Raw genomic sequence first — 25,134 nt, forward strand, 5'->3', positions numbered from 1 at the left:
CTGTCTCTACTGCTAAGAGCAAAATACAAAAGCATCCTGCCATGAAAAAGGGGAAAAAGCCTTACAGTGATATGGGCCTGATCTGCAACATTTAACTGCAACTCACTCATGAATTTAGAACATTAAATGTCTCCACAAAATAAATGAGATTATTTTATTTTCATTTTGTCACCTTTCCTCCCATTAGCAAGCTATCCCAAACTAAAGATATCCCCCCTTCTTCCTCCTTCAAAGCCCACATTCCTGACTTTGGTGTTAGTCTGAAAAGACAGACATGCTCATGTAACCCAGTCAGCTAGTAAGCATTAAGCTTTCAGTATAAAATTTTATGTTATGTACACAAAAACAAGGTAAGTGCTTAGAGAAGGCAAGTCAGCCCAGCGTGTACAACAGTATTAATCTGCAGATGCATGGAAACTACAGTTTCATCATCATCAGATTTATTTATTTTTTAAGTAAAGCAACCATTTCTCTGCACTAGTTTCTGTTTTGGAGAGAACTGGAGATAGACACCTAAAGGAGAACCTCCACTCCAGTGGTTCAGAGCACTAAGAGCTATTACTGAGAACAGTTTCACATCAGGAGAGTTTTGTTCCAGAGTCCGGTGATCCCCGCTTAGACACACGCACGCACAGAAACTAAGCACACAAACAAAAACTCCACATCTCCTGCCCCCACTTCACCACTATATTCCAATACATATTTTGTCCCAGCCTCTCAGGACCTTTCCAGGGAGCAAGAAAGGTGGGGAAAAGGGTCCAGGACTCTGTTTAATGAGAGTATTTATAAAACGTCTTTCTTCAAAAGATGAACCTGAAAGAGAATGGTATCTTCACCCTCTCCTGTTCCCAGTACCTGAAATACAGCCCTAGAAAAGGGAACTTTCCCCAAAAAAACTAAGCAGCTGATAACAGGAATTAATTTGATCTAGAAGCACACCAGAACCACTTGGTGGGCACTGTCTTTTTATACACTTAGTAAAGGGAAGGGCAGAAACTTTCCCAAGACTCTCCAGCTCATCCACAGCAACACTGGACTCTTGCGGGGGAATTAAACCTCATATTGTGGCTTTCCCCTTCAAATCAAAAAGCCCCCAAATATTCCATTGGAAAAATTTGAGTCTTCCAAATATGATTACAAGCAAGGAAGGACACAAGCCCTTTCATATTCAAGGTAGAAATACTCTGCAGTCTCTAGTGTTTGCTACTGCTACACCTATCTGCTTGGGACCGAACAAGCGCCCATATAGAACCTCCTATCAGGAGAAATAGCGGGTTTTCTATCTGTGCAGAGAAACAGGCTAAAAAATCCTGTCGTTATTAGTCTCTTAAGAAACAAAGCACCTGTTTTCATTGTGAGCAGAGGTGCCTTTCAAGGGACATCATGTTTCCAGTACAGAAGACATGTGGGCATGCAATCCCACAATAAATTATTTGTCTTTTGAGAGGATTGAATTTCATCTGTGAGGTACAACTGGAACAAACTACAATCTCCCCCAAACTAGAAGCGGGAAGAAGAGTTAAATTCCTCTCTCCCTCCCCCCTCATTTTTCTCTCTTAGCTCCCCCTCTACCCATTTGCAAAGAACTAACTCCTCCTAAACTTTCACTGAAGAAGCCCGAAAGCTCTGTTTCCTTCTGGGCTTTCAGACCAAACTCAGTCTTGGTATTTTGTATGGACATCTGTGGTTCTTCTTGAATATTTCTGCCCTCTAGCTGTGCAATATCAAACACACTCTCAGGAACACATCACAATTTCAATGTGCTATTGATGAGCAGAATGGTGCTTATAGATCTCATAATAAGCACCGAAACACAGGCTGAGGTCTATGCTATTTCAGAAAGTTTTCCAGAGACATACTCAAGTCCTGCAGACTTAGAGGGATTTCAGCATGTACTTCAGTGCTTTCCATAATCAGGACTACGCACAAGTTCCTACCCTACAGACCCTAAGGCGGTTACAAAAGCCTCCCTCGTTCTATGTGCCTAAAGGTTTGTGCAGCAGCAGACAAACCGCAAGTAGGAAGCTCAATTCCCATTTCTGCTGCAGATTTATTTCACAAGTTTTTCTTGGGCCTTGGTTTATCTCCCAGTCAAACGCAGAACAGTTTGCACTTTCTCTGTCCTGGATTGCTTTTAAGTTGATTAGGCCTAAAAAAGACAGGAAGAAACCCTATACATAAATAGAAATATCGCTGAATATTGAATAATAATTTCCCTATCAGAAAAATCGCTGAATGCCTTCTCCAGACCACCTCCTTTCAGGATTAGTGTTTAACATCTTTAACATACTGCTTTTTCACTCAGCACAAAGGCACCCATCTCCAGCAGCTGTGCCCCCTCCCAGCCCACCAGTGTCCCCACAGGTCTGCCATGCAGCAGAGCACCCGGAGTGTGTGCAGAATGGTCCTTGACCTAGCTATGGAAATCCTGCCCAGGCTCCCTGAAGTCACTGGAGAACAGAGGGAGGCTATCCTCCAGAGGGCAGATCAGAGCGATTCAGAGACTCCCCTGGCTCACCTGGAAAAGCTCCCTCCTCCACTCCTTGCATGAGACCCGGAGGGTGCCACAGAGCCTCAGCCCTGTCTCCGGGCAAGACGCACAATGCCAGGGATTCAGGGTTACTCTCCTAACTGACAAGATGCAGCTGTATTCAGTCCAAGCTATCAGTCTCAAGCTGAAGAAACAGGAGACTGCTCAAAAGTGCATTACAGGAAATAATTTTGTAAACCCATTTTAAAAGTATCGAGACATTTCAGCTGCCCAAGTCAGGATACTCTAACCAATCCCAACTGCACACACTGCTAAGTATTTCTCAGTCAACGATCCCCTTTACAGAAGCCTCAAAATTCATTAGTTGCTTTCTGAAAAAGGGCCACAAATCAGAACATGCCCCAAGAACATGGTAATCGAACTCCTCCAGAAAAACACACGGGTGATTAACCAACAGCCTGTTCCTAAATGGGATGACTTCATTGCACAGAGAGCTTGTTGCAATTGCTCTTAAGCAGCAAGGCAGTAGGGAGTTTGAGGGGCAGGGCATGCAGAAAGAGAATTTAAGTTTCCTTTAGTTTTAGTGAAGTACTGTAACACTGATATTCTCTCTTCCTCTCCAGGTACATTAGCTAATTTGAGATTATGACAGACACTCACGATAGTAGAACATAATGATTAAGTGCAACTTAAGCAAAGGTCACAACAATAAACAAACACTTTGTGTTTTTCATCAATTAAAAAAAAGACTCCCTAACACAAACACTGAAATTAAAGCCAGCCCATCCTTATTCTCTTTCACAGAGGTAGCTGAAGCATTTCAGCCTTTGCTTTTTCCATCTAGCCTTCAGAAACACTGCCCAGTCACACCACCTTCACGTGCATGCCTCTATGCTGTAAGTGTCCTGCCAAGCCATTTAAGGACCATCTGCAAGGAGCACAGCTGAGTGGCCGGAGCAGCAAGAGCAAGAGGGTCGCAGGCCCAGGCAGGCATCAGCAGGGATGCTGACTCACTCCACAACCTTGGCCAACTCCCCTCAGCTGGTCAAACTGTTTATCAGCTGAAAACAGAAGTGCACCAAGAAATAGCTTTGGCTGAGTTTCGCTCTCCTGAGTGGGCTGTCACGGGCTTACCAGCAGGACGGCCACAATGAGAGGGCCAGATTGAGAGCCACGTTCCCTGGGCCCACCCTGCCAGGCAGCTTGAAACCTAAAGGACTCCACTCTCAATCATCTTCCCATTCCACTCGTCTCCTAAATTACTTGACAGGAAAAAAGAAAAAGCATCAAAAAGAGGAAGCAACATGGCTGTGACCAAGTCAGTTTTGTCACTGGTCCATACAGTGCTTGCTTTCTTTATTCTCTTTTCATTACCTACTTCCACCAGTACAAATGCATCTCATTTTCCTTACCATGGCACAATTAACTCCCTTACACACTAGCCGATGTACTATGTTTGCATCCCAGTGTGGCAAAAGGCAGCTTTTAACATCACACCTATCTCCAAGCTGCCTCTCAAGGCGACTGGCTCCACCTCCCAAGGGGCAGCAAGCACTGGGCAAACAACATGTGTCAGCAGGTCCAGAGGCAGGTAAATCAGCCAAAATCCACTGAATTCACAGGGGTTTTTTTGGGGGGGGAGGGAGGGGAAGGAAAGGAAGGGTGGACGTGAGGCAGAGAGGAGGTGCAGCACAATCTAAACCCAATGCAGACATCGTCCAGCCTTAACAGACCAGAAAGGACAGGATATCACAGCAGCCCCTATGAGTCCTGCTTTGCTGTTGTACCCAAGCATAGGAAATACAGGCTCTAGACGTATCAAAATGACTGTACTGGTACAACTGGTTTACTTCCAAGTAGGGACAGTCAGCTGGAACTGCTACTAACAGAACGCTTTTGAGAACAGGTTATTTATTTGAATGTCTACATACAAGTTTCCTGTGTTTTCTAAATATGGTTCTCTCTTTCTGTACACAAGTAGTAAACCTCATGCAAAAAGGAAAAATGGTCCAGAGAACCTTACATCCACGACATGGACAGTGCGAGTATCAGTGGTCAGACAGCAACCTGCAGACCTATCAGTCTCGCAAGCAGTGATAACAGAAGTCTTTAGCAGTTGTTATAAATAACCAAAATAATGTAAGCAACAAGCAGGAGGCATACTAAGCCTTTACTTATAAGGAGGGCTTGAAATAAGCCTTACAAAGAATCTGTCTGGCACGCGGGCTCGCCTGCCAAGCACAGGAATCGTTTAAGGCAGGCCAATGTTTAGGAATTCCAGCTGAAGCATGCTCCGAGGAGATGGCATTCATTTTTCTTTTCTTAAAGTACTTGCAGCACAGCACATGGACGAGAGTACAAACAAGTTCTTCTTCAAGTGCTACCAGGTGAATCCAGAAATGAAGCAAGATGGGGTTAAAGAAACTGCAGAGATGTCAGAGAATTCCGTAGGCCTGTGAAACACCACCGTAAGACCCCTGCTAAGTAATCCTAGAGATAATGATAAAACTAATCTTACCTTTAAAGTTGCCAATGAACAAGCCAGGCAGAATCTGTGAGAAAGAAATATAGTATCATATATAGATATCTTGTGGTAAGACAATTTGACAAAGTTCAATTTGCATACAGGATGGAACATACTACTTTAGCAGACTAATGTCAAATGCAATCTAAAAAGCGCTGACAACACTTTGTGTGCCTCTTTGCAACCTTCCCAACTACACAGCTCTAGGCACACCGTGCTTTGAGAGCATCCACTGACAGCCGGGGGCTGTGAATCATGCAGACTCACATAACGGAGGCTCTCCAAGGCCAGCAAAAGTGGTTTACAAACACAAAGTGGGCCTCACAACACATGCCTCCCCCTGCCCCCCCCACAGCAGGTTAAGAGTTACCCTCCTTTAACTAATGATGAAACTTCATACAGGAAAGGTGATTTGCCTAAAGTTGCTAAGCAAGCTGGACAAAGCATTACAAAATTACATCCTTCAGGTCTTTTGAAGTGCAAAACCATGCAAGTCAGGGCTGCAGCACAGTGGGGCTCCTCCACAGAGGAAATCGCTGCATGTAACAGGTCGTGTATTCACGTAGAAAGAGAACTGATGAAAGTTCACGAGTTGCATGTTTCTCTCCCAGATCTACCCACCCACCCCAACACTCCCAGAAGCCTGCACAGGTCTCAGTTACAGGACTTTCTTTAACTGGGGAGTTTCAAGGTCAGCCTGAGGACACATGCATGCATGGACACAGGGGCAGGTGACACCACAGTGCTACCCCTCCCACCCTCTCATAACCCTCCCAACTTGGGAACAGCAGTAAGGACAGGAAAAAAACCCAGGCACACTGAACACACGTTTTCTGGCCAAGAATTTTGTTCTCTGCCACCTGAAGTCTCTGACCCACACCCACATCCTTTGAAGAGACCAGAACGGTGGTGGTGAAACCCTACAATCCATTTTTTCTTCAGTGCATGCAGAGCATACCACCAACACAGATATGTCAGCGCTGACTTCCTAAAGCCTTAGCAACACCCAAGTGTCACCACAACAGCAGCAACAGTCTCTGGGGCACAGCTATTTAAAGGGAAAGCTCCACCCATTTTGCTCAGCCCGGCACCTGCTAAGTTCCGAAAGTCATGAAGGACTTTTCATCGGGGATTATCGCCCCAGCACATTTCACTGCAGCCTTCCTGCTGAAAGGCGACCCAGCTTACCACCGAAAGGTTAGCAGGCCGACAGAAGGGCCTGAAAAATAGCTTCTGACCTGCCTTCACTCCAGGGCTTTCATCCGATAAAAGCATCACATTCACTGTCATTTACCTACCCGCGCAGAAAACAGAAAGGCTGCAGCACTTCTCACACTGCCTGCAGCTTTGGTTTGTGCAAACATTCCTCCCTCTCAACTTAGCTGGGTGATTTCTCTCTCCCTGCCGAGTCATACCAGCTCTAACCACAGGGCTCAATTCTGCCACCGATATTGAAAGATCACTTCTCTGGGAGCCTTGCTGTACCCTCAACTGCTTACCAACCATGGGCTGCTTGACAACACCAGCTAGACAAGAAGATGGTTCTTTAGTCTGGTACCAACGGGCACCTCTAAGTTTTGCACAGATCAGCTCAGACAGCTTGCTCTCCTTTCCTTCCCTCTTCATACATACAAATTCGACATTCCTATGAAGACAGCAAAAATCAGCAGGATAGTTTCCAATGCCAGGGTATCAAGTCAAGAAAAGAACCCTGACAACGGAATCTTGCACTCCCTTTCCGCATGTGCAAGATTCATGGTTTCATGGACTGATTCTTTATTTTAAGCACACTTGATGACTCTCCTAGAAGTGCAGCTCAAAGGCCACCATCCCAGGCTAGGAATCAGAAGCTTGTAGCTGCTGCTCCAGAAAGTGGAGTAACCAACAGCCATTGCTAAGGGCCAAATTCTGCAAACAAAAAGCATGCTCGGAAGCTAAAGAGAATCAAGTTATTAACTAATTTCACCAACCAGATCACCCCAACTTAAGCTTAAAAAAAATTAAAAAATGAAAAAAGCCTTCCTGGTATTTTTAAATAGCTGTCTGGTATTTCCTATCTGCCACACAAATCTCAAACCACACTACCACTGCTGCAGACTATAGCATTTTAGACTCCAGGACATTATTTCTGCATTAAATACGTGCTCCCAAGAGAGGATAAAAATATTAAATTCCAGTCACAGTCATTAAGGTTAGACATTATAAATTAAAGATACCAAGAAACATGGGGGGTTGCAAAAATGAAGCTTCTTAGATGGCTGTCAGCAAAGGCGGAAAAATCCAGAAGTTTGCATTTGTGCATCATGAAGCAACACTGTTTGCTAGGTAGGAAATTAGGACACTGCAACCAAGGACAGATGTTACCCCTGTTGTCCTAGTCATTCTAGAAGCAAGAAACATTACTATGGGTGAAAGCTACCTGGAAAGAAGTGAATCTTCGTGCCATGCTGACTAATACTTCGGCACTACACTATGGCTGGGAACTTTCAGCTGTGTCATCTCACACTGCCTTCAGTAACTGCAACTCTGGGCCGCACAAAATGAAGACCGATGGCTGCAAGGGGCGTGTGAGAGAGAAGGGGTGGGAGTCAGAAGAGAAGAAAAATAAGGTGCTTGTTTTTGTGAACTTTTCAACCACTGCTTTATGAATAAAAACAGTAGCCTCTTTATATCATCCGAAACATTGAGAAAATGACCACAGACTAAAACACAGATATAGAAGAATGCACAACCAAGAGATAAGGGCATCAACACCTGTCTTGGTTCATACCTCGCATGAGAGCGGTTCACATTCTCCACCTTGCGCAATGGTGGAGCCCTGCAATGGACAACAGTAGCTCCAGATGCTAATGCTTCTCATCAGACCTCTCTGAGAATACACCTCTCTGGAAAATGGATTTGAGAGCTACTTTGCTGCTCTTTCCTACATGTGCACATGCTTACGATAAAGGTAACTCCTTGCCCAATGCCGTTTCTAGTTGTGCTAACACTGATTGGTGCCCCAGAGAAGTTCATCGGGCTTTCTGCTGAGTCGGACAGGTGCTGTAGAAGGAGCAGACAAGCTCATCTTTTCCAGTGGTGCAGGAGAGTGGCACAGGTCAAGGAACGCTGACATGAACTGACACAGCTTTGCTGGCTTCAGTAGAACTGTTTGCATCAGCTCAAACTTTTCACATTGATTTACATTTCTTAAGAATCAACTCCTGCAACAAACAGGACTTATCTGCCCTTTTTGTAGAGATAACACTCAACCCTTTTTCGGAAGGGTCTGCGTGAATAATGAGCAGTTAACTGTAACAGGATGAAAGTGAACTAAAACCCAGGAAAAACTCTTCACTAAGCAGATTTGATTATCTGTGAATAGGATACAAGTACTACAATCTCTCATCACCAGCTCGGCCACTGGACTTCAGGTCCTCGAAAACATCTTTGTAATTTTCAACTACAGACTTCAACTTGAACCTTGAGTACAAGTCAAAGTTAGACATTAAGGCTGAAGACAAATTAGGCCACCCAGACAGCATCTTAAGTCAGATCCCATTACTCAATCTGTACTAAAAGATGTAAAAAACAAAAAAAAAAAAAAAAAAGTGTAAAGCACTGAAAATTACCAGTAGTGTTGATGCACACTCACTAGCCAATTCTTTTCTGAGCAGAATAAGAAGGGTATTTCTGAACAACTGCTTTCAGTTTAATTTGAGATAAGTCAGGAGGCTTGGGCAGGCTTAAGGAAAAAACCACCTAAGAACAGCTAATTTTACAGGGAAAACCAGCAAAAGAAAAACCCTACCTAAAAAGAATGCCAGGACTCCAGCCCCTGACCAGCACTAATGGTCACGTAACATCAGGTGCGATTGCTATTTGCTACAAAATACATCAATATCATGTGACAGAAAAATAGGAGGGGACGATGCCACTGTGAAAGGCTCAGCATCCAAGAGCAGCCACAGCAGCTGTAGCAGTCTCTGGAGCTTTTCCTTACCATACCCATTACAGGTCACCACTAATCCTCTTCCCCTGGCGTCAGTACAAAGAGATTCCCTAAATGAAATAATCCACCATCGGATAAACTGCTTATTTTCTCCTACCATCTGCATATAGCTCCACCACAAAAAGCACACTTCAGTTGTAAACTAAGGCAATTTGTATCAATAGACTACACAAAATCAAGCAAATACCCCCTCAACATCGGTGCTGATGAACCCATGCCTCCCCTCGCCCCTCCGGCGTTCGCTGACTCACAAGATCAAAAGGAACAGATGATCCAGGGGCACATTCTGAAGGTGGCAAGTACCAGACCTACACGCAGGACCCCTACAAAAATAAACCCTGATGGCCAGTACCCAATGTGGTTGTAGCCTCCCTTAAAGGAGCCAGCTCCTCCTGAAGTGTACGTTTCATCCTCTTGGATACAGCCATAAGGAGGGAAGAGAAAAATCATAGTGCTATGCTTGTCCTGAAAGCTCTGGCTGGTATGTGTTGGGGCACCGCTTGGCAGAATTAAAACGACCAAACTGCCAAGAGTCACAGACTGCCAATTCTTGTCCACACGGTACCACAGCAAGATATAATGCAGACAAGGAATGCTAAGCTTCAAAGGATTGAGAACTTTTCTTTCTGCTCGCCTCCCAGACTGCAACCTTAGCATCCCATATCCTGTCCCTCTAAATGTTTTGATAATTACAAACATTCCCAGAAAAATACTACAAACATTGGAGAAGTCTAAAAGAAGTCTCTCCAGCTGTGTTTCTTCCTAACTGGCCACTCCTAGAAGGTACCTCCAAGGAATAGCTACATATCACATTATTCCCAGACTTTGAAACCAAAAATGGAGAGAAGGACGGCAGGAGGTTCTCCCTCCTACCCGCTAACTCGGTCAGACCAACAGGCGGGCCAGGCCTTTCCACTGCCTGAAGTTTCTATTTCAATGTCTCTGCCCACAGGATGAAAAGGCTTCGCCTCCCAGCCGGCACACTAACGCTCTGGGCCTCAACCAGTCCGACTTCCAGGGGCGAGGAAGGCCGGCATGGGCAACCTGCGAGGAGCTATTTCCAGCTCTTCCCCTCCGCTTTGGTGGAGGCCACGCTCACAGCAAGGCTACTACCCAGGTCCTCAAAGCAGGATGTCAGAAGAGATGACTCAACTCCTGTTCCTCGTAGTAAGCTATATTTAAAAGGCTAGTTACCACCACACTTTCAAACCTGGGTTTAAAACAGAGGTGGAGATACTGAGAAAAATCACAGCTGTCCCTCGATAACTACCACGCCGTGCCAGGGGAACCGGCACTTACAATGAGCCCCCACCGCCAAGACAGCCAACACCCTCCGCAAAACATTGCCCTCTCCCCGAGCGCCGTCCCGTCCCACGGCACCAACCGCCTGTGCCTTCGGAGCTCGCAGCCCCCGAGGGGGCGCGGGCAGCCCCCGCCCTGCTCTTGGGAGGGGGAAGCGAGCGGTGGGGCAGTTCAACGGCTCGACCCGCCGGGCCGCCCCGGCTGCCGGCCCGGCGCTGCCCCGGGCCGCCCGCAGCGGGGGACGCAGGCGAGGAGGGCGGCGGGGCCGGCCCGGCGCTGCGGCTGGCTGAGGCACGGCGCCGGGGGGCACGGCGGCCGTTAGCGGCCGTTGGGGGCTCGCTTCGCCCGGGGAGGGGAAGCCCGGGCGAGCATCACCGAAACCTAACCCCCCCCCCCCCCCGCAACCACCGTGCTGCGGCCGGGAAGGAGGCGCGCCCCGAGGGAGCGGCGCAGCCACGGCGCCCTTCCCTCCCCCCGCGCCCCGAGGCGGGGGACCCCCGAGGTCGCAGGAGAAGCCCCTCCTGCCCGGCCTTTGTTCCTCGGGCGGGCGCCCGCAGACCTGCCCCGCAGCCCGGGGCCGAGACAAAGGACGGGGCGCCGCGGCAGCCGGCGGGGAGGGACCGCCACCCGCGGGGACCGCTGCGCCTCGCCCGCGCACATGCACTCCCGCACGGGAACAACGACGCGCGGCGTTACCTTGTTCATGCCATTCCCCATGGCTTAAGCGACCCGCACGCCGGCGCCGCGCGAGGCGCCGTGGGCTAGCGAGCTGCCGGCGGCGGGTCGGCGTGCATGGGACAGTGCTTGCCGGGGGTGACTGGGGACCAGCTAATTGTTAATTAAGGACGGCCGCGGCTCGCCGCCGGTGGGAAGGGTGAGGCGCATCTCCCCCCGCCCTGGCCGGGGCTTTCTCCTGACTGCTGGGCGGCTGGGGGCGGGTTTCCGCTCGGCCGCCCCCGGGAGCGGCGAGTCGCGGGGCCGCGCCACCAGGAACTGCCGCCCGCCGCCGCCCCCACGTGCGGTCACGGCCCCGCCGCGCCGGCCGCGGGCCGCCCTGGGGCCTGTAGTCCGCGCCGCCGCGCCGCCCCGCCGCCGCCCGCCCGCCGGAACTACGCGTCCCAGCGCCCCCCGCGCCGCCGACCTGCCCCCACCTGCCGCGGCCGCCGGCACCCGGCGAGCGGCCGGCGCGGCCCGGCCTCGCCCCATTCCTGAGGGGATGAGTAAGCGCCGGCGGCCGCAGCGTTCGGCGCGGTGGGCGGTACGGCGCGGCCGGCCGGCGGGCTGCGGGCGGTGCTGCCTGCCTCTGCGCTCCCGCACCCAGCGTGTTGCGGCCGCAGGGGCCTGGCGGGAGGCGCCCGGGCCGCCGCTGCAGCCCCCCGCCCGCCAGCCCGCGCCTCACAGCGGGCCGGGGCCGGGGCCGGGGCCAGGCGGGACCCGTGGCGCAGCGAGAGGCCCGGGCTGCGCGGGGCGGCGCCGAGCCACCTGTCCCAGCCACCTGTGCCCCGGCCCGCTGAGCCCCAACCTACCAAGGACACTCGTGCCCTTAACGGGGACAAACGAAAGGAGAAAGCAAGTAGCCTGAAGCAAGCGTGGCAGAATGGCGCTGCGGAGGTGGGAAGGGGCCTCCGGAGGCCATCTGGTCCGCCCCTCCTCGGGCAGGGGGAGATGCTCCCGGCAGGCCTGGCAGGCCAGGCGCAGCTGCGGCGCCCTGCTCCGTCCTCCCCAGCCCGTGCTTTGCTCCCTGGCGCACAGAGAAATGCAGCTAAAGGCAGGGTACAGCCATAACCCGGTGGCCACAGGGGTTTGTTTTGAGGAGGTGTGGCGATGGGGGAGTTGGTGCTCAGTGAAGGAAATTTACTCCGAAACACTAATGTGATAGGGAATACAGCACAGGCCTAAGGGAAACACGCAGGTTGAATATGCAGGGACAGGATATTGCTATGGAAGATCTCTTTGCTAACCATTAACATTAACAAGCACAGTAACCACCCAAAAAAAGTGAAATCCTCAGTGGTTCAAATGCAAAACCATGAAGGACACTGCTGTGGAGCTGCCATCATGTTCCCTATGCATTCATAGATGCATCAGTGTGGAATGCATATAAAAGGTAATGTCCAGATGTCATTTGTTGGGCACGCTTCGGTAGGACTGGGAAAGTCAGGGGCATCTGCAGCGCAACATAGGCAGTGGAAGGGGGAAGGACGGAGAACAGGGTAAAGCTGACAGGCAGCAAAGCCAGACATGTAATACTTGATGGATTAACTCTGAAATGATGGACAGATGAGTGACGGGGGACTCCTGCATAGACGCAGCAGTTGCCAGTACAAGCAAACTCTAAGGGAATGATTTCACAACCTTCAACTGCAATCAAATGTCAGCTGTTGCCAAAAAGGTGGTTGCACATCCAACCTACCCTCAGCAGTACCTCTGTGCCCCCTTCCTCAGGCAACCCCCAACGACTCTCTGACCCAACCAACCTTGTTCAGAGAACAAACCCCATAGAAAGCTGGGGGGTGACAGCCTCGTCCCCGTGAGGTTAGACCAGTGCACAGAGCCAGGGAGCAGGACCAGCTGCTTCAGCAGTGGCTTGTCATCAGATTGCTACCTCTTCAAAAATGGTGCTGTTCCCATAGAAGCCAATGACATGCTTGAAAGCCAAGAGAAGTTAAGCCATAGGTTTAACTACCTAGAAAGCTGGAAAACTCTTGCTGCCTTGAAACAGCCATGTCATCACCACAGATGCTTAAATTTCAGGGGAAGGGAACACGCCCGGGAGCAGCGCTGCTGGAGGAGTGCAGCCCAGGGCAGCTGAGGCAGGACAAGCTCCTGAGCAGTCTGCAGCTGGCAGGCAGTTTGATGCCAGCTTCCATGACAGTGGTGTGTCGAGTGACAGGGTGCTAGCAAGAGGTTTGCTGAGTAATGTTATCCTGGGGTCGTAAGAGGAAAGCAAGCAGCATGGACTGCTGAGGCTAGGCCACCTCTGCTCTACCTGAACTGGGTGGCCCTGGGAGCACTGTCGAGCTACACCTCAACCCAGGTTAGGGGAGGCTCAGTGTGAGCTGGCCCCTGCTGCTTTCCGTATACCTGGGTCTCCCACATGGAACTGTGACAGCAGGGCAGGAGGAAGCCACCACATGCTTCAACCTGGATCGTTTGGGATTAGGACCTTGGCCTCACCTCATGACCCCACCACCCCCAGCCTCTTGGACCTAGCACTATGCCTGGCCCTGCCTCAGCTCACCTCACAGCAGAACAGGGAGACACTGATTATGCTTTTGAACCATTCCTGAACCTCTCCTTCCCTGAGGTTCCACCGAGTTAGGAGGCTGTAGCATGTCATTATCAGCCTCAAAAACATCAGAGTGGCCTCTCTAAGGCCAGGAAGGATAGCCATCTGACTTAATGTACTGCACTTCTCCCTGCCCCCTCAATACTGCTGAAAAGCGTTGCAGTGAGCTTTATCACAGATACTGGCTTTAATATTTCATTGGCAAAGCTCTCCAGAATGTAATTTATTCTCATGCCGTGCAAAATATGACTGAGGTCCAAACAGTATGAATCACAGCTTGCCATAATAACTACTAAACACATTGTGCCCCCAAAGCGAAAGAATTTCCTGTCAGCAACTCTGGCAAGTAGTTTCTTTTTGTGAGACAAAAGGATAAACAATAAATAATATCCCTGATAACTGCAGGGATCTGTGTTGTGCTAAGAGGTCTATCGTAACTGGAAGGCCTTGCAGTCAATATGCTGGAAGCCTGGGCTTATCAATTCACTTCCCCATAACTCAGTTTCTCCATCTGTAAAAAGGTAATAACAATATTTCTTACCTTTGCAAAGAGCCCTGAAAAGTACTGTGCATGGGCAAATTGTGTGAAATTGTTATGTTATATTAGGCAATACAGGTGGAACACAAATATATCTTTGTATCTGACATTTTTCTGAATGGGAAGCGTCATACATTCCCATTCTTCTGAATGGAAAGTGTGATTCTCTGTTTCGTTTTCAAGTTTCTTGACTCCCTTCAGGATGCCTACTTCAGCCTGCAGTGCTTTCCCTTATTAGAATTTTATTGCATGCATGCAGCTTTTTACAGTGAAAGCAAAAATTAGAGTGGGAGGGTGTGACATGCCAAGATTAAAAAGCAGGGGGAGGAAATCCACTTCTCTCTAAAACATTTACCATGATGTATAGTATATATCCTTTTCCTCTCCACAGGTCTGGAAGGGGAATTCTGATACTGTTGCCAGACCTGGCTCTCTTGCCAGTTATTCCAAAACCAGATTGTTTTAGTTTTTCAGCTGTTGTTTAATAAACTACCACATAATGCATTTACGGAGGCAGGTCTTCAGCAAGCCTAAATCATCATAAAGTGTTTATTTATTGTCACTTCTCAAGATCTTATTCCTTGTGCTTAGTATCTGCACTGGTTTTAATATTTTGAAAGTCCATTTCAAAAAGCAAGCTATCCTGAGATGACTGGGCTGAATAAATTGACACAGAAAATAAGAGCAAAAAGCTCTTGCTGAATCTCATAGTATTCAGTATCCCTGAAAAGAGATCACTTTAGCATGGCCTGTAATCCTACAAATCCGGGGATTTTTTTACTTCTTTACGATGTGAGGATGACAAATTGAGTAATCCCCACTTCTTGACTTTGCACATAAATGTTTCTGGCAATGCCAAGTCTTGCGCAGCAGCGAGCATCTAGGCAATTGCCTGAAAACTAACAACCAACCAAACTGATACTGAAACTGAATCTTCTTAAAAATTAGACAAAACTTCTGCTTTGACAGTACATTGACCTTACTGTGTTAAAAGTAAGTAAATAAGTACACTCTACTTCTTATCTTCTGATCTTACTTTCTGTAAACCCTGAGCTCACATTCAGCCATAGGCAGAAGGCATGTCGGCTATCCATGTTCTGTCAGGAACTGATAAGACCTGGGCTGGGTTCCCTTGAAGGGGCGTCACAACTTAGTTCTCAGAGGTGGCAAGAAGGGAGATAAAAAGGATGATTGCTCAGAAATAGCCAGCGGAATGGTTTTCCTCTAAAATAGAGCAATTTGACAAAAAGTAACTCTTTCACCAGAAATAAATAACGAAGCCTTAAAATTCATAACTAGCACTGGGCTTGTTTTCTAACTGTGCTGAGAGGCAGGTCAATGGAATTGAAAGAGCTTGGAGGACTCATTGACCTTTCTTTTAATATTTCTACTTGGTATTGAACATTGCTAAAGCACTTCAAAGCTTGTTTTCTGGATAAAAGAGATAGCACCCCGATTTACTGCCGTGTATCCACAGAACAGCATTCATTCATCATTTGATAAACTGATTGTCTTAAGGCCAAATTTGGCTTTCGTTATGTCACACTGAATCTGCAGTAACTTCATCAAAATCAGTGATGTTGCAGCAAGCTTTATGTCTTGAAACTGAAGGGAGTCACCGCTGTGGTTTACTGCAGCAAAAATCAGCTTTCGAGAAGCTGCTCTCAACAGGCAGAGTAGCTGCAAGACCATCATCTCCTTCTGCCTCGTACTCCTCTCGCTTCCCCTTCCATTAACGGATATTATCAACAGAATATGGAGTATGCCAGGATGAAAGGGCTGAGCCAGCAGATGAGGCCAAATAGGGGCTTTGCAGAAGGCAGGTCTCAAAAAAAAGCAACCAACAGTTCAGACAGGAGGAACAATGCTAGAGAATGGCTGAGAAAGGCGTATAGGATAATTTAGATGTAGGTTAGCTGCCATGGCAACCACGTACCAAATTACTGCACTTCTGTGTCTCTAAACCTGCCAGCAGCTACTTGTGTTTATATGTATTTTAGGCTTTAAAAAAAAAAATGAATCCACCTTAAAACTCACAATGGCTTGCAAATGAAGTACAGATACTGGGATTGCTGTGGGGTGTTTGATTTAAACATATAGAAACAGATATATATGAAAAATAATAGGCCTTGACAATTCTGATTAAGTGGTTACAAATATGTAATTTCTTTAACATTTATAGCAGTCAGTTCTAACCTTTAATTTATACTGCTTTGACTTGCACATATTTACCAGGACAACTTGACATCTTTACCTCTAATGCATATATAAGAATGAAATTGGTCCTAGCAGCAGCTCTGTTTGGTTTTCACTGTGACATACTGCCATGTTATAAAAAGAGTAAGATGTTTTCTTTTAATCCAGGGTTCTTTAGAAATATGGTAAAATATCGGATCGCTAAAGAATAGAAACAAGGCTATCAAAAAGCATGCTGCAAGGCACATGTATATTATTAGTTACTAAGAATAGTCCATTGCTGAGTGTGAGTGAAAATATCCACATGCGTTCCCTTGATAAGCTAGGTATGTATTCATTTCTCTGGGCACACGTGTGTCCTCAAATGGAAAAATAATGTTACAACAACCTAACCTCTGCTTCCAGTTTATACCTATGTAATCCTAGGGGAACACAGCCTTCACACTGCCTCTCTGCGGGAAGCCAATAGACCATAATATCCATTGGACTTCTCATATACAGTCCATGAAAACTCTTCAGAGCAGAAAGATGTCAGTTTTGAAGTTCCCACTGACACCTGGTGAACATCATTGAGACGTTCATCCATCAGTTGAGAGCCATTAGGGTGTGACCCGCCAAAGTCAGCAGGAATCTTTGAATCAGCTGCAGAAGGAGCTGTGGTCAGTGCCAGGAGATAACTCCCCATCCCACCACCATCACATGATACTCAGTGTAGACTGTGGTATTCAATAATCACAGCCTGCCTCTAGCCAAGATGTTGAGCAGAGATATTTATTTTGACGACATTTTCCCAATAGTTTCTGCTTAATGGGATATGTCTTAAGATTTCCTGTATTTGGAAAATTGAAAAGAGTTAAAGCTACAGTTCTCTATTCCATATTTTATTTTCTTGACCAATATCTAAGACACTAGCCCTTAAATACCGCTTATGAAAACCACAATCCAAATACTTACATTTCCAGCATATTCACTACAAGATCTGAGAACATTCAGCTACTCTTGAGGCCCTTGCATTGTTGCTTGTATGGTGGCTCGCTTTTGATACAACAATATTCTCATCCAGAGTTAGTTACTTGATTTTTCTTGCAGAGTTTTCATTTGCTTTGGTTATTTTGCCTGCTGCAGTTACCTGACTGTGGCAACAGAGTCCCTCCAAAGTGCTTCCAAGCTACCTGGTTACCTAGAAAGCCTGGCGGTATGTCTCCAGTGCACCTGGGATTCTGCATGGCCAGGACACTTCAGTGGGCTGTCTGTGAGTGGGCTGTGGGGCTGCTGAGAGCAGATGAGTGGGAAGCAGAGCACGAGCACACTTAGAGCCAGGAAGCATGTCTCCTTGGGTGTATAGGTGTAAATCACTAAGATGTTCTCGGGTTAAGCAGCATACCCTTGCCTGCCTGCCTTCTGCAAGTTAAAATAAAAAATCTGTTATCTCTCTAAGTACACGGCCACCTGAGACAGCCTGGATCAGTATGATTGCAGCTACTCTCAGCAACTGTTTAGTACCTTTGGGGATGTGAATCATGTCAAGCTCAGGAAGCAGCAGCAATGACAGGACTTCAAAGTCTACTGTTTGCCTTTATATCTCTCTCCCCTTCCATATACTTCTGCAAATCCGTGTTCTTCTAACATCACCTCCCATTGAGATCTGTGTCTGCTGAGCAAAGCATCGGCTGCTGACAGACCATTCCAGTAATGTGGCCCAGTTAAGTACAGATGAACATCTGATGTTGATATGTAAACCTGTACTCTGCTGCACATGGTGTGAATTGAGGGTTATTAAATAAAAGACAGTTATTAAACTGAAGACATTTTCAGACATTAAAATATCCCATACGCCTTGTCCAGCACAACAGGCACAGTCATCAGTAAATTTACGTCACAGAAGATAAGAATTACTGGTCTGGGATGGGTCCCATTTGCTTCCAGGTTGACAGCTCATTGATGTTTTCAACCAGTGTCTCTTTCCAAGCGACGAACTACTGAAACTGTCTTCCTTGTATATACTTTGTTCACTAAGCTGATGTCTGTCTCCTTCTGCACCTGCTGGACACCTTGCAGTTGCAGGATGTATTGCTTACTTCCGTCTCGGAGCTCTTCAAGTGTTTCTGTGATGTTTTATTGTGGTATTTTGGAATCTCGGTCAACCCCTGTGCTTAAGCACCAGCAACACCCAGCAAGCTTCTAATCTGTAAAGGGTTAATTCATGGTCTCCTTGTGGTCTCTTCTGAGGCTTTTGTTTGTTTGTTCTGGTCCTTTGGTCCTTTGTCTGGGACTTGATTACATGCACAACTTGAGACACGGGTTCTCAGGTTATATACTTTATAGTTTCACTTTCCTTTGTGACTCCAGGTTAAATCTACTCTCTCAAACAGTTCATTTTACATACGCATGTAAAAGCAGCTGTTCTAGGTCATAGCAAAGATCCGTATAGCTCCACATCTCCTCTCAACAATGGCAAGCAGTGGACACCAACAAGAAACAGGGTGAGTACAGAGGGTTCCTTTCCCTTTTTTATCTTCCGATTTCTGGCAACAAGCAGGTAAGGTTTGTGAGCCAAAGGCACACCCAGTCCCTGGTCTGAATGTTAAGCTGGTGTTTTTATGTTAACATTTACAGTGACTCCAAGATCTCTTTCTTGAGTGACAACTGCTCATTCAGAATTGTTTGCATTTATTAAGGCTGTATTTTCCCCATAGGCATTTTTTTGTATTTATCAGCATTGTATTTTCTCTGCGATTTTACTACCCAGTTAGTTGATAACTTGAGATCCCTGTGCTACTTTCTCAGGCAGCTTTTGCTTCTGACTGTTGGAAACAACTTTGTATCATCAGCCATCCACCGTCTTGGCTATCCACCATCTCTTCCAGCCCATTTGTGAATGTGTTGGACAATGCAGGACCTCGCATGGGCTCCTTCCCCTGCCTTCCTCTTGCAACTTCCTTTAATTGTGAAAAATGATCAGTAGCTCCCACCTTTGGTTTTCATCCTCTAACCACCTCTAATCCACAAAAGGACTTTCCTTCACACTGAGGGGTTTTCATGAGCCTTTTGGGGTATCCTGTGAAAAGATTTCTGGAAAATACTATTATACAAATGCTGGGGGAAATTGGAATGGGGGGAAGGGTGAGGAGCAAGGAGATGTATTTGTCTGTGAGACCAGAAAGTTTTTAGTCTTCCTTATGTCTAAGCTTTCCCTTAACCTAAGCAAACTGTGTAATCTGACAGAGCATTACTTGTGAAAAAGCAGTACGTTTCCACTGAAATCTGTCTGGCAATGCTGATGACACAGGCTGGATGTTCTGCTTATCAGTAGACTTACTAAGTTTTGTTTGATTAACTCATGTCTTTGAATCTGGTTCTGTAAGCAAAAATACTTCTGTCTCTTCATTGTGAACAATTGTACTTTGTTCAGAAAGCATCAAACCCACCTGGAGGGAATGCAACGGTCAAGCTCTAGCTAGGCTTGGGTAGGGTTAATGCAAATTTACACTGAAGTCCACAAAGGCACAGTCAGGGTTTGTATTTTTACTGCCTAACATGAACAGCTTATGCTGCCAGTGAAGTCAGTGAAGCTTTGTCAATGATTTCAGTAGGAAACGAACACTATTTGTCAAAAAAGATTCACTTGACCTAATCTTTTTGTAAATAAAGAAAGAAGACATCTCGGGAAATTTCACAGTGTCTTTTTTTTTCATTTGATTTTCATTTCACCTGCTTTGATGGTTACTTTATTTGTTGTCTCGCAGAAAATGAAACTCATTGTATACTCTTTTAATATCTGACTAGCGCTATAATGCAGGTAGATGGGCTTGTATTCAGGAGTGGTGCCAACACTGAGTAATTTTAATATATTATATAGTTGATAATATCTGACCAAATATTCTAGAATAAGTCACTATAGAAATGAAGGTAGTTTTCCTGTGTGGCTTACAATATCATACTAAAATACAAAAGAAACCTGACTGGGTTTCAGTTATGAAATAATAGATACTGAGCCATTTTCAGATTTGCTCCATATTGCCAAAGTGTTTAAGCAGGTGTGTTTCACAAAGTTTGTGAAACAAAAGCTCAGCTGAAAGCAAATCAACATTAGGAAGCAAAACCAGTGCTGAGTGATAGTGCTTAAAAACTGAGAAACAAGAGTGGTTTTGAACAGCAACTGAAAAGATGCTTTGATGTTTTTTAAAGCACTCCCTTATACTCGAAAAACATGTTAGAGTTTTATGCAGTTACGCACAAGACATTGCACCTTATATTAGTGTTACTTCTGTAGCTTCGATTATACCCAACAAATATTAGCTTTTTTCTTGTAATACAAGCATGTCAGCCATCTTTGAAGATTAGGAAAATATGTTCATGAACCTAACTGCTAAAAAAATACTTTTTTTTTTTTCCAGAGCATTACCTAACATACACAAATGAGGAAAAATGGCAATGAACCTAAAATCCTCAGTATCTTCACATGACCAGCAATTATCCTGTCAGTTTGTAGGAAGAGGGAAACCTCTTTGTAGCAAATGCAAGTGTAGGCCAAAAAAAATTTGTTCGCTGAATTGTGATATCTGTAATCAATATCTTAACTCAGCCTCACCTGAGAAAGTACACTGGAAGCTGAATGCCTTCTATTGCCCTGCAGAACGACGAGTGGTCTCCCTCTGGCAAGGCTCAGCAGTAGCACAGGCAGAAGTGCAGAGTGCTAGCAGATGCAAAGGTGGACAAGGTGACCTGAGAAGAAATTAAGAATTCTGGCTGATTTTACGTAAGTCTCTAAAAGCCTTGAATTCATTTGACTTCACTGAAGGCAAATCATTTCTTGCCTTAAAGTGTACAGAAGCCTTTCGACAGCAGGGCTTGTATTGTGTAGCTCTCTGACATGACTTAGGAAGATAAGACATGAACAATGGAGAGTTATTAACATGAATAATTTTCCATGCAAATTGGAAGCACCGCAGAATAGAGTGGCTGCAGTTTAATGGCACCAAGTTGTCTGCAGGGCTGAGCATAAAATATCACAGTAGGAAAAAAATAACAAAGACAAAAGCTAATAGAACAAAACTGCTTTCAGAAATGAGCTGGTGCAGCTGGACCACAAGATCCCTTTTCCTGGAAGTGTTTCCAGAGTTTCAGTGCTCAGAAAACATGCCTGAAAAGCCAGAGCTAAAAAACAACTGCATATTTTCCAAACCTGAAGACTTTCACAAACCCAATGCATTGAATCTAAACATCTTCACCAGATTCACCTTCATTCCACATCTTGGGGTCAGCAGGATTATGACAGATGTATTCGCAAAAGGCTAGCATCTATATTAATCAAATATGTCGGCACCTCCAATACAGAAAACAGAAGCAACATTAGGTATGAGCAAATTAATGTTTCCACATGCCACTTTATATGTTGTCTTTTCTGAAAGAAGAGTCTTCAGTAGAAAGGATGTAGGAAGGCGGAGGGCTAGTGGAAGTTAGGTACTGGGATACATGTTCCCTGAGGTAGGTAGTTGCTGCTGTGACTTTCCCAAGACATATTTCTGCTATGTGTGTTGCTGCGACTCACAGCTGAGCAGCAGAGCTGGTGCTAGTCCAGGTGGCAATAGCTTATGCTGCTTGAAATACCAGTCCCAAGAAGCCCAAGGGAAAAAAGTTCACACAGAAGACAAAGAGGTAGCAGCTGTTCCACTGGCTCTTCTGCCCTCTCCTTGTTAAAGCCTCCTCCGCTTATATGTAACTGACACCCACAGGAGTGATCAAACAGAAAAAAAGTATTTCCATTTGACGTTTTGGTGGGCAATCTATATAGCAGCAGGGTGCTGCCTGAAACACGCAGACCTCTTTTGGTTTATTCACTCTGACAGTGGGGATTATTTTAAAATGTAAGTGACAGGAAATAATGTTTTCTGTAGTTCGTCAGAAAACAGAACAAGGCAAAGCACCAACTCTGAAGGAACAGGACCTATGACATCCTGTCGATGATGCACATTCATTGCCTCTCTACCCACAAAAGAAATCTGAAATAGACCTTTCATAAAAGGGGTTGATTTTGCTGAGTCAAATCAAACTACTGTATGTCTCTGTCTTCAGAAACTCCTCACATAGGTGATGTTCTTCTAAAAACCAAAAGGTGACAGTCAGCCAGCTCCAGTCCATCAAAAACAACATTCACTGAAATGAATAGAGCTGTAGCCCTTCTAAGTCTGCAAGTTTTCTGACAAGTTGCTGACACAGAAAAGGTCACTTAACCATTTCTAGTCCTGTGGATGGATGGGTGGATGGATGGATGGATGGATGGATGGATGGATGGATGGATGGGTGGATGGATGGATGGATGGATGGGTGGATGGGTGGATGGATGGATGGATGGATGGATGGATGGATGGATGGATGGATGGATGGAAAGAAGGAAGAAGTGATTCCCTCAGAATAAGACTACTGTATGTCGATGTTTGGGAAGTCTACATTGCTGCTGCCTCTGTGAGCCTTTCTGTGGTTACACAGGATTTTGGTCTCTGTGCCATTAGTCTGGCACTTTCAATGCATACTTGATTGTCTACTGAAAACTGTGATGCCAAGTGTTAAAATCAAGAAGTTGATTTCCTCTGCTCATGTGGCAAAGCCAGAATGAGGAAGAAAATTCTTTATTTTGTTGCAGTGATGAATCATTAGTCAATCCAACAGCCAAAGCACAAGTTTTTGGCATATGTGAAAGCAAGATTACCCTGTTTCTGCAGTACATATTTATCCAACTCCCCATTTATCCTTTCCCTTAATCTTTGTCCCTCACTCATCTCACCGTTCCTCCCAGTCCCCTTCTTTCTCCCAAATCACAGCTCCAAGCCTTACTTTCATTCTCTAGAGACCAAACTGAAGGAGAATAAAACATAAAGGGTAGATGGGTCAAACATTAGTTACAGCTGACTGCTTCCTTCCCTTTTTATGAGTCTGCCTTTTACCTTCATTTCCACCCTCCTAGAATCAGCCACTGAAAGCAAAAGTCACCATGCAGAGGAGTTTGATTCTTGACCTTTCTTCCAGAGGAGTGGCTGAATTCTTCCAGCTAAACTGGTTTCCAGTGTAAAAGTAAAGTTGGGCTTTCAAGCAAACCAAAATATCTACTTTCTAAACCAGTTTATGGGAAGAAATGGGATGAAAAGAGATGAAGATGGGTATTGTTAAAACTTCAATGCTTTTACCACCAAATTCATCATTTTCCATCAAAATAAACTATTATTTAAAAGTAATCAACATTTTCTATGGGGAAAACACATCTCAAGTCAGTAAGCCTTCCTTTCAAACCTTCCTTCCAAACTACCTGTTCATGTGGAAGCTTTGGAGCTTGGGAATAATTCACAGGTACATATATTACCTACAGGGGTGTTGAACATGCTGCCGTATAAGATACAGACTCAGAAGACTCCATCATGAAACAAAGGTGGCTGATGAAGGATGTGTTTAGACATCTATTCAAGTAGGTGCCAGGAAAGTGAATAGGTAATGGCTGTCACATTGTATCACACAGATACAAGAACTAAGGGGCATCAGGTAGGACATGCACAGAGCAGGCTGGAACAAAGGCAGTGGTCCTTTATACTTTGAGCTAAACTGGGAAAATCCTTGCTGCAAAAGAGTGTGCGTACAAGGGTGCTGTATGGGCTCAGTAAGCAACTGGAAAATCCATAAAGGATCACTGAATAGGAAAGCCCCTGGCAATGGAAGTCCATGAGCTACACATTACTGAAGGACAGGATAAGATTGTGGAAAAGTCACTATATCCTTACCTGACCTTTTAATTCACCACTAGGCATCTGCCGTCAGCCACCACTGGAAAAGGGCTAAAAGGACATTCCATCTGACCAGCCTGACCAGGTACAACTGTTCCTTTGTTCTTCAGCTTTGACTCAAAGTAAGGATCTTCTATCTACAGCAGTATCGGCTGCTCACGGAGTTCACCAAAGGCATTGTTCAGCATTATGAATTCAGCCAGACTTAACATGTCAAAGGCAGATTTACTCTGTAAAGTGCTTCCAGTAACGGGGTTTCACATTTGTCATCTTTAGTATTTCCCATCAAAATGTGCTTATTTTCAAGTATAACATGATGGCATAAATCCAGCCTGATCTCTAAAGTTCGTGATGGCTCCTTTCCTTCTTGAAATTTTTCTCCAGAAGATCACATTATGTCCCTTAATATTTTCTGTGCAAACTCGCTGCTTTCAGAGAGACTGGAATATAATGCGAAACAAAGGAAGTGCTCCTGTATACAGTGAGTCAAGCTGCGGAAGTCCTTGCTGCAAAAGACTGAAATTTTTTCACACAGAACTGAATCGACTATTGCCTCCCTTAGCTGGTCACAACTACAAGCTGGGCAGAGATAAAACCAGGGGAAACCACCTTCTCTGGTCACCAGTGCAAGTGACAATGTCATCTGTTCCTACAGAAGGTGGAATTCTTCCATGGTGACTTCAGAACAAAGTCACATTTAAACTGGCCTTCGGCTCTTCTTGACTTTAGACGCAGATCTCACTTTAGTGAGCCTTCAGTGACTATCACGATCTTGGTTTGTGGCTGACCAGAGAGAAACTTGTGATTTAAACAAAAATGCAGGAGAAACAGTGACAGTTATGTGGGCAGCAGCGAAGTCAGAAGCACTACACATCTTGGAAATGAGAGACAGCCCCTCAAGTTACTTCTCGATGAAGAAACAGAAGGAAACTATCCAGTTCCTGAGATCAGGTACCCACCTTAGCTGCATCCTAACATCAGCTTGACTGGAGTTTGACCTCAAAACACAACTGTTCCTATTTCACTTGTGT

General features: G+C 45.8%; 1 protein-coding gene across 8 annotated transcripts in view; it reads right to left on the minus strand.

Moving 5' to 3' along the window:
• DUSP22 (dual specificity phosphatase 22) overlaps nucleotides 1-25,134 on the minus strand; it is a 76,816-nt gene that overhangs the window by 33,111 nt on the left and 18,571 nt on the right. For 2 of the 8 annotated variants that reach the window (XM_037380481.1, XM_037380480.1), the window contains exons 2-3: nucleotides 20,923-21,056; nucleotides 5,010-5,043 (exon numbers count right to left, since the gene is read on the minus strand). Coding sequence is in view for 4 of the 8 variants with exons in the window: in XM_037380479.1 (XP_037236376.1) it covers nucleotides 5,010-5,043; nucleotides 10,306-10,350 (79 nt within the window). In the remaining 4 variants the exon portion in view is untranslated. Of the gene's footprint in view, nucleotides 1-3,364; nucleotides 3,501-5,009; nucleotides 5,044-7,434; nucleotides 7,477-10,305; nucleotides 10,366-11,004; nucleotides 11,320-20,922; nucleotides 21,057-25,134 lie in introns of those variants that run through there. The other 6 variants (XM_037380479.1, XM_037380476.1, XM_037380478.1 and 3 more) reach the window with 5 other exon arrangements.

The sequence above is a fragment of the Falco rusticolus genome, chromosome 3 (assembly GCF_015220075.1).
Source record: "Falco rusticolus isolate bFalRus1 chromosome 3, bFalRus1.pri, whole genome shotgun sequence".
NCBI lineage: Eukaryota > Metazoa > Chordata > Aves > Falconiformes > Falconidae > Falco > Falco rusticolus.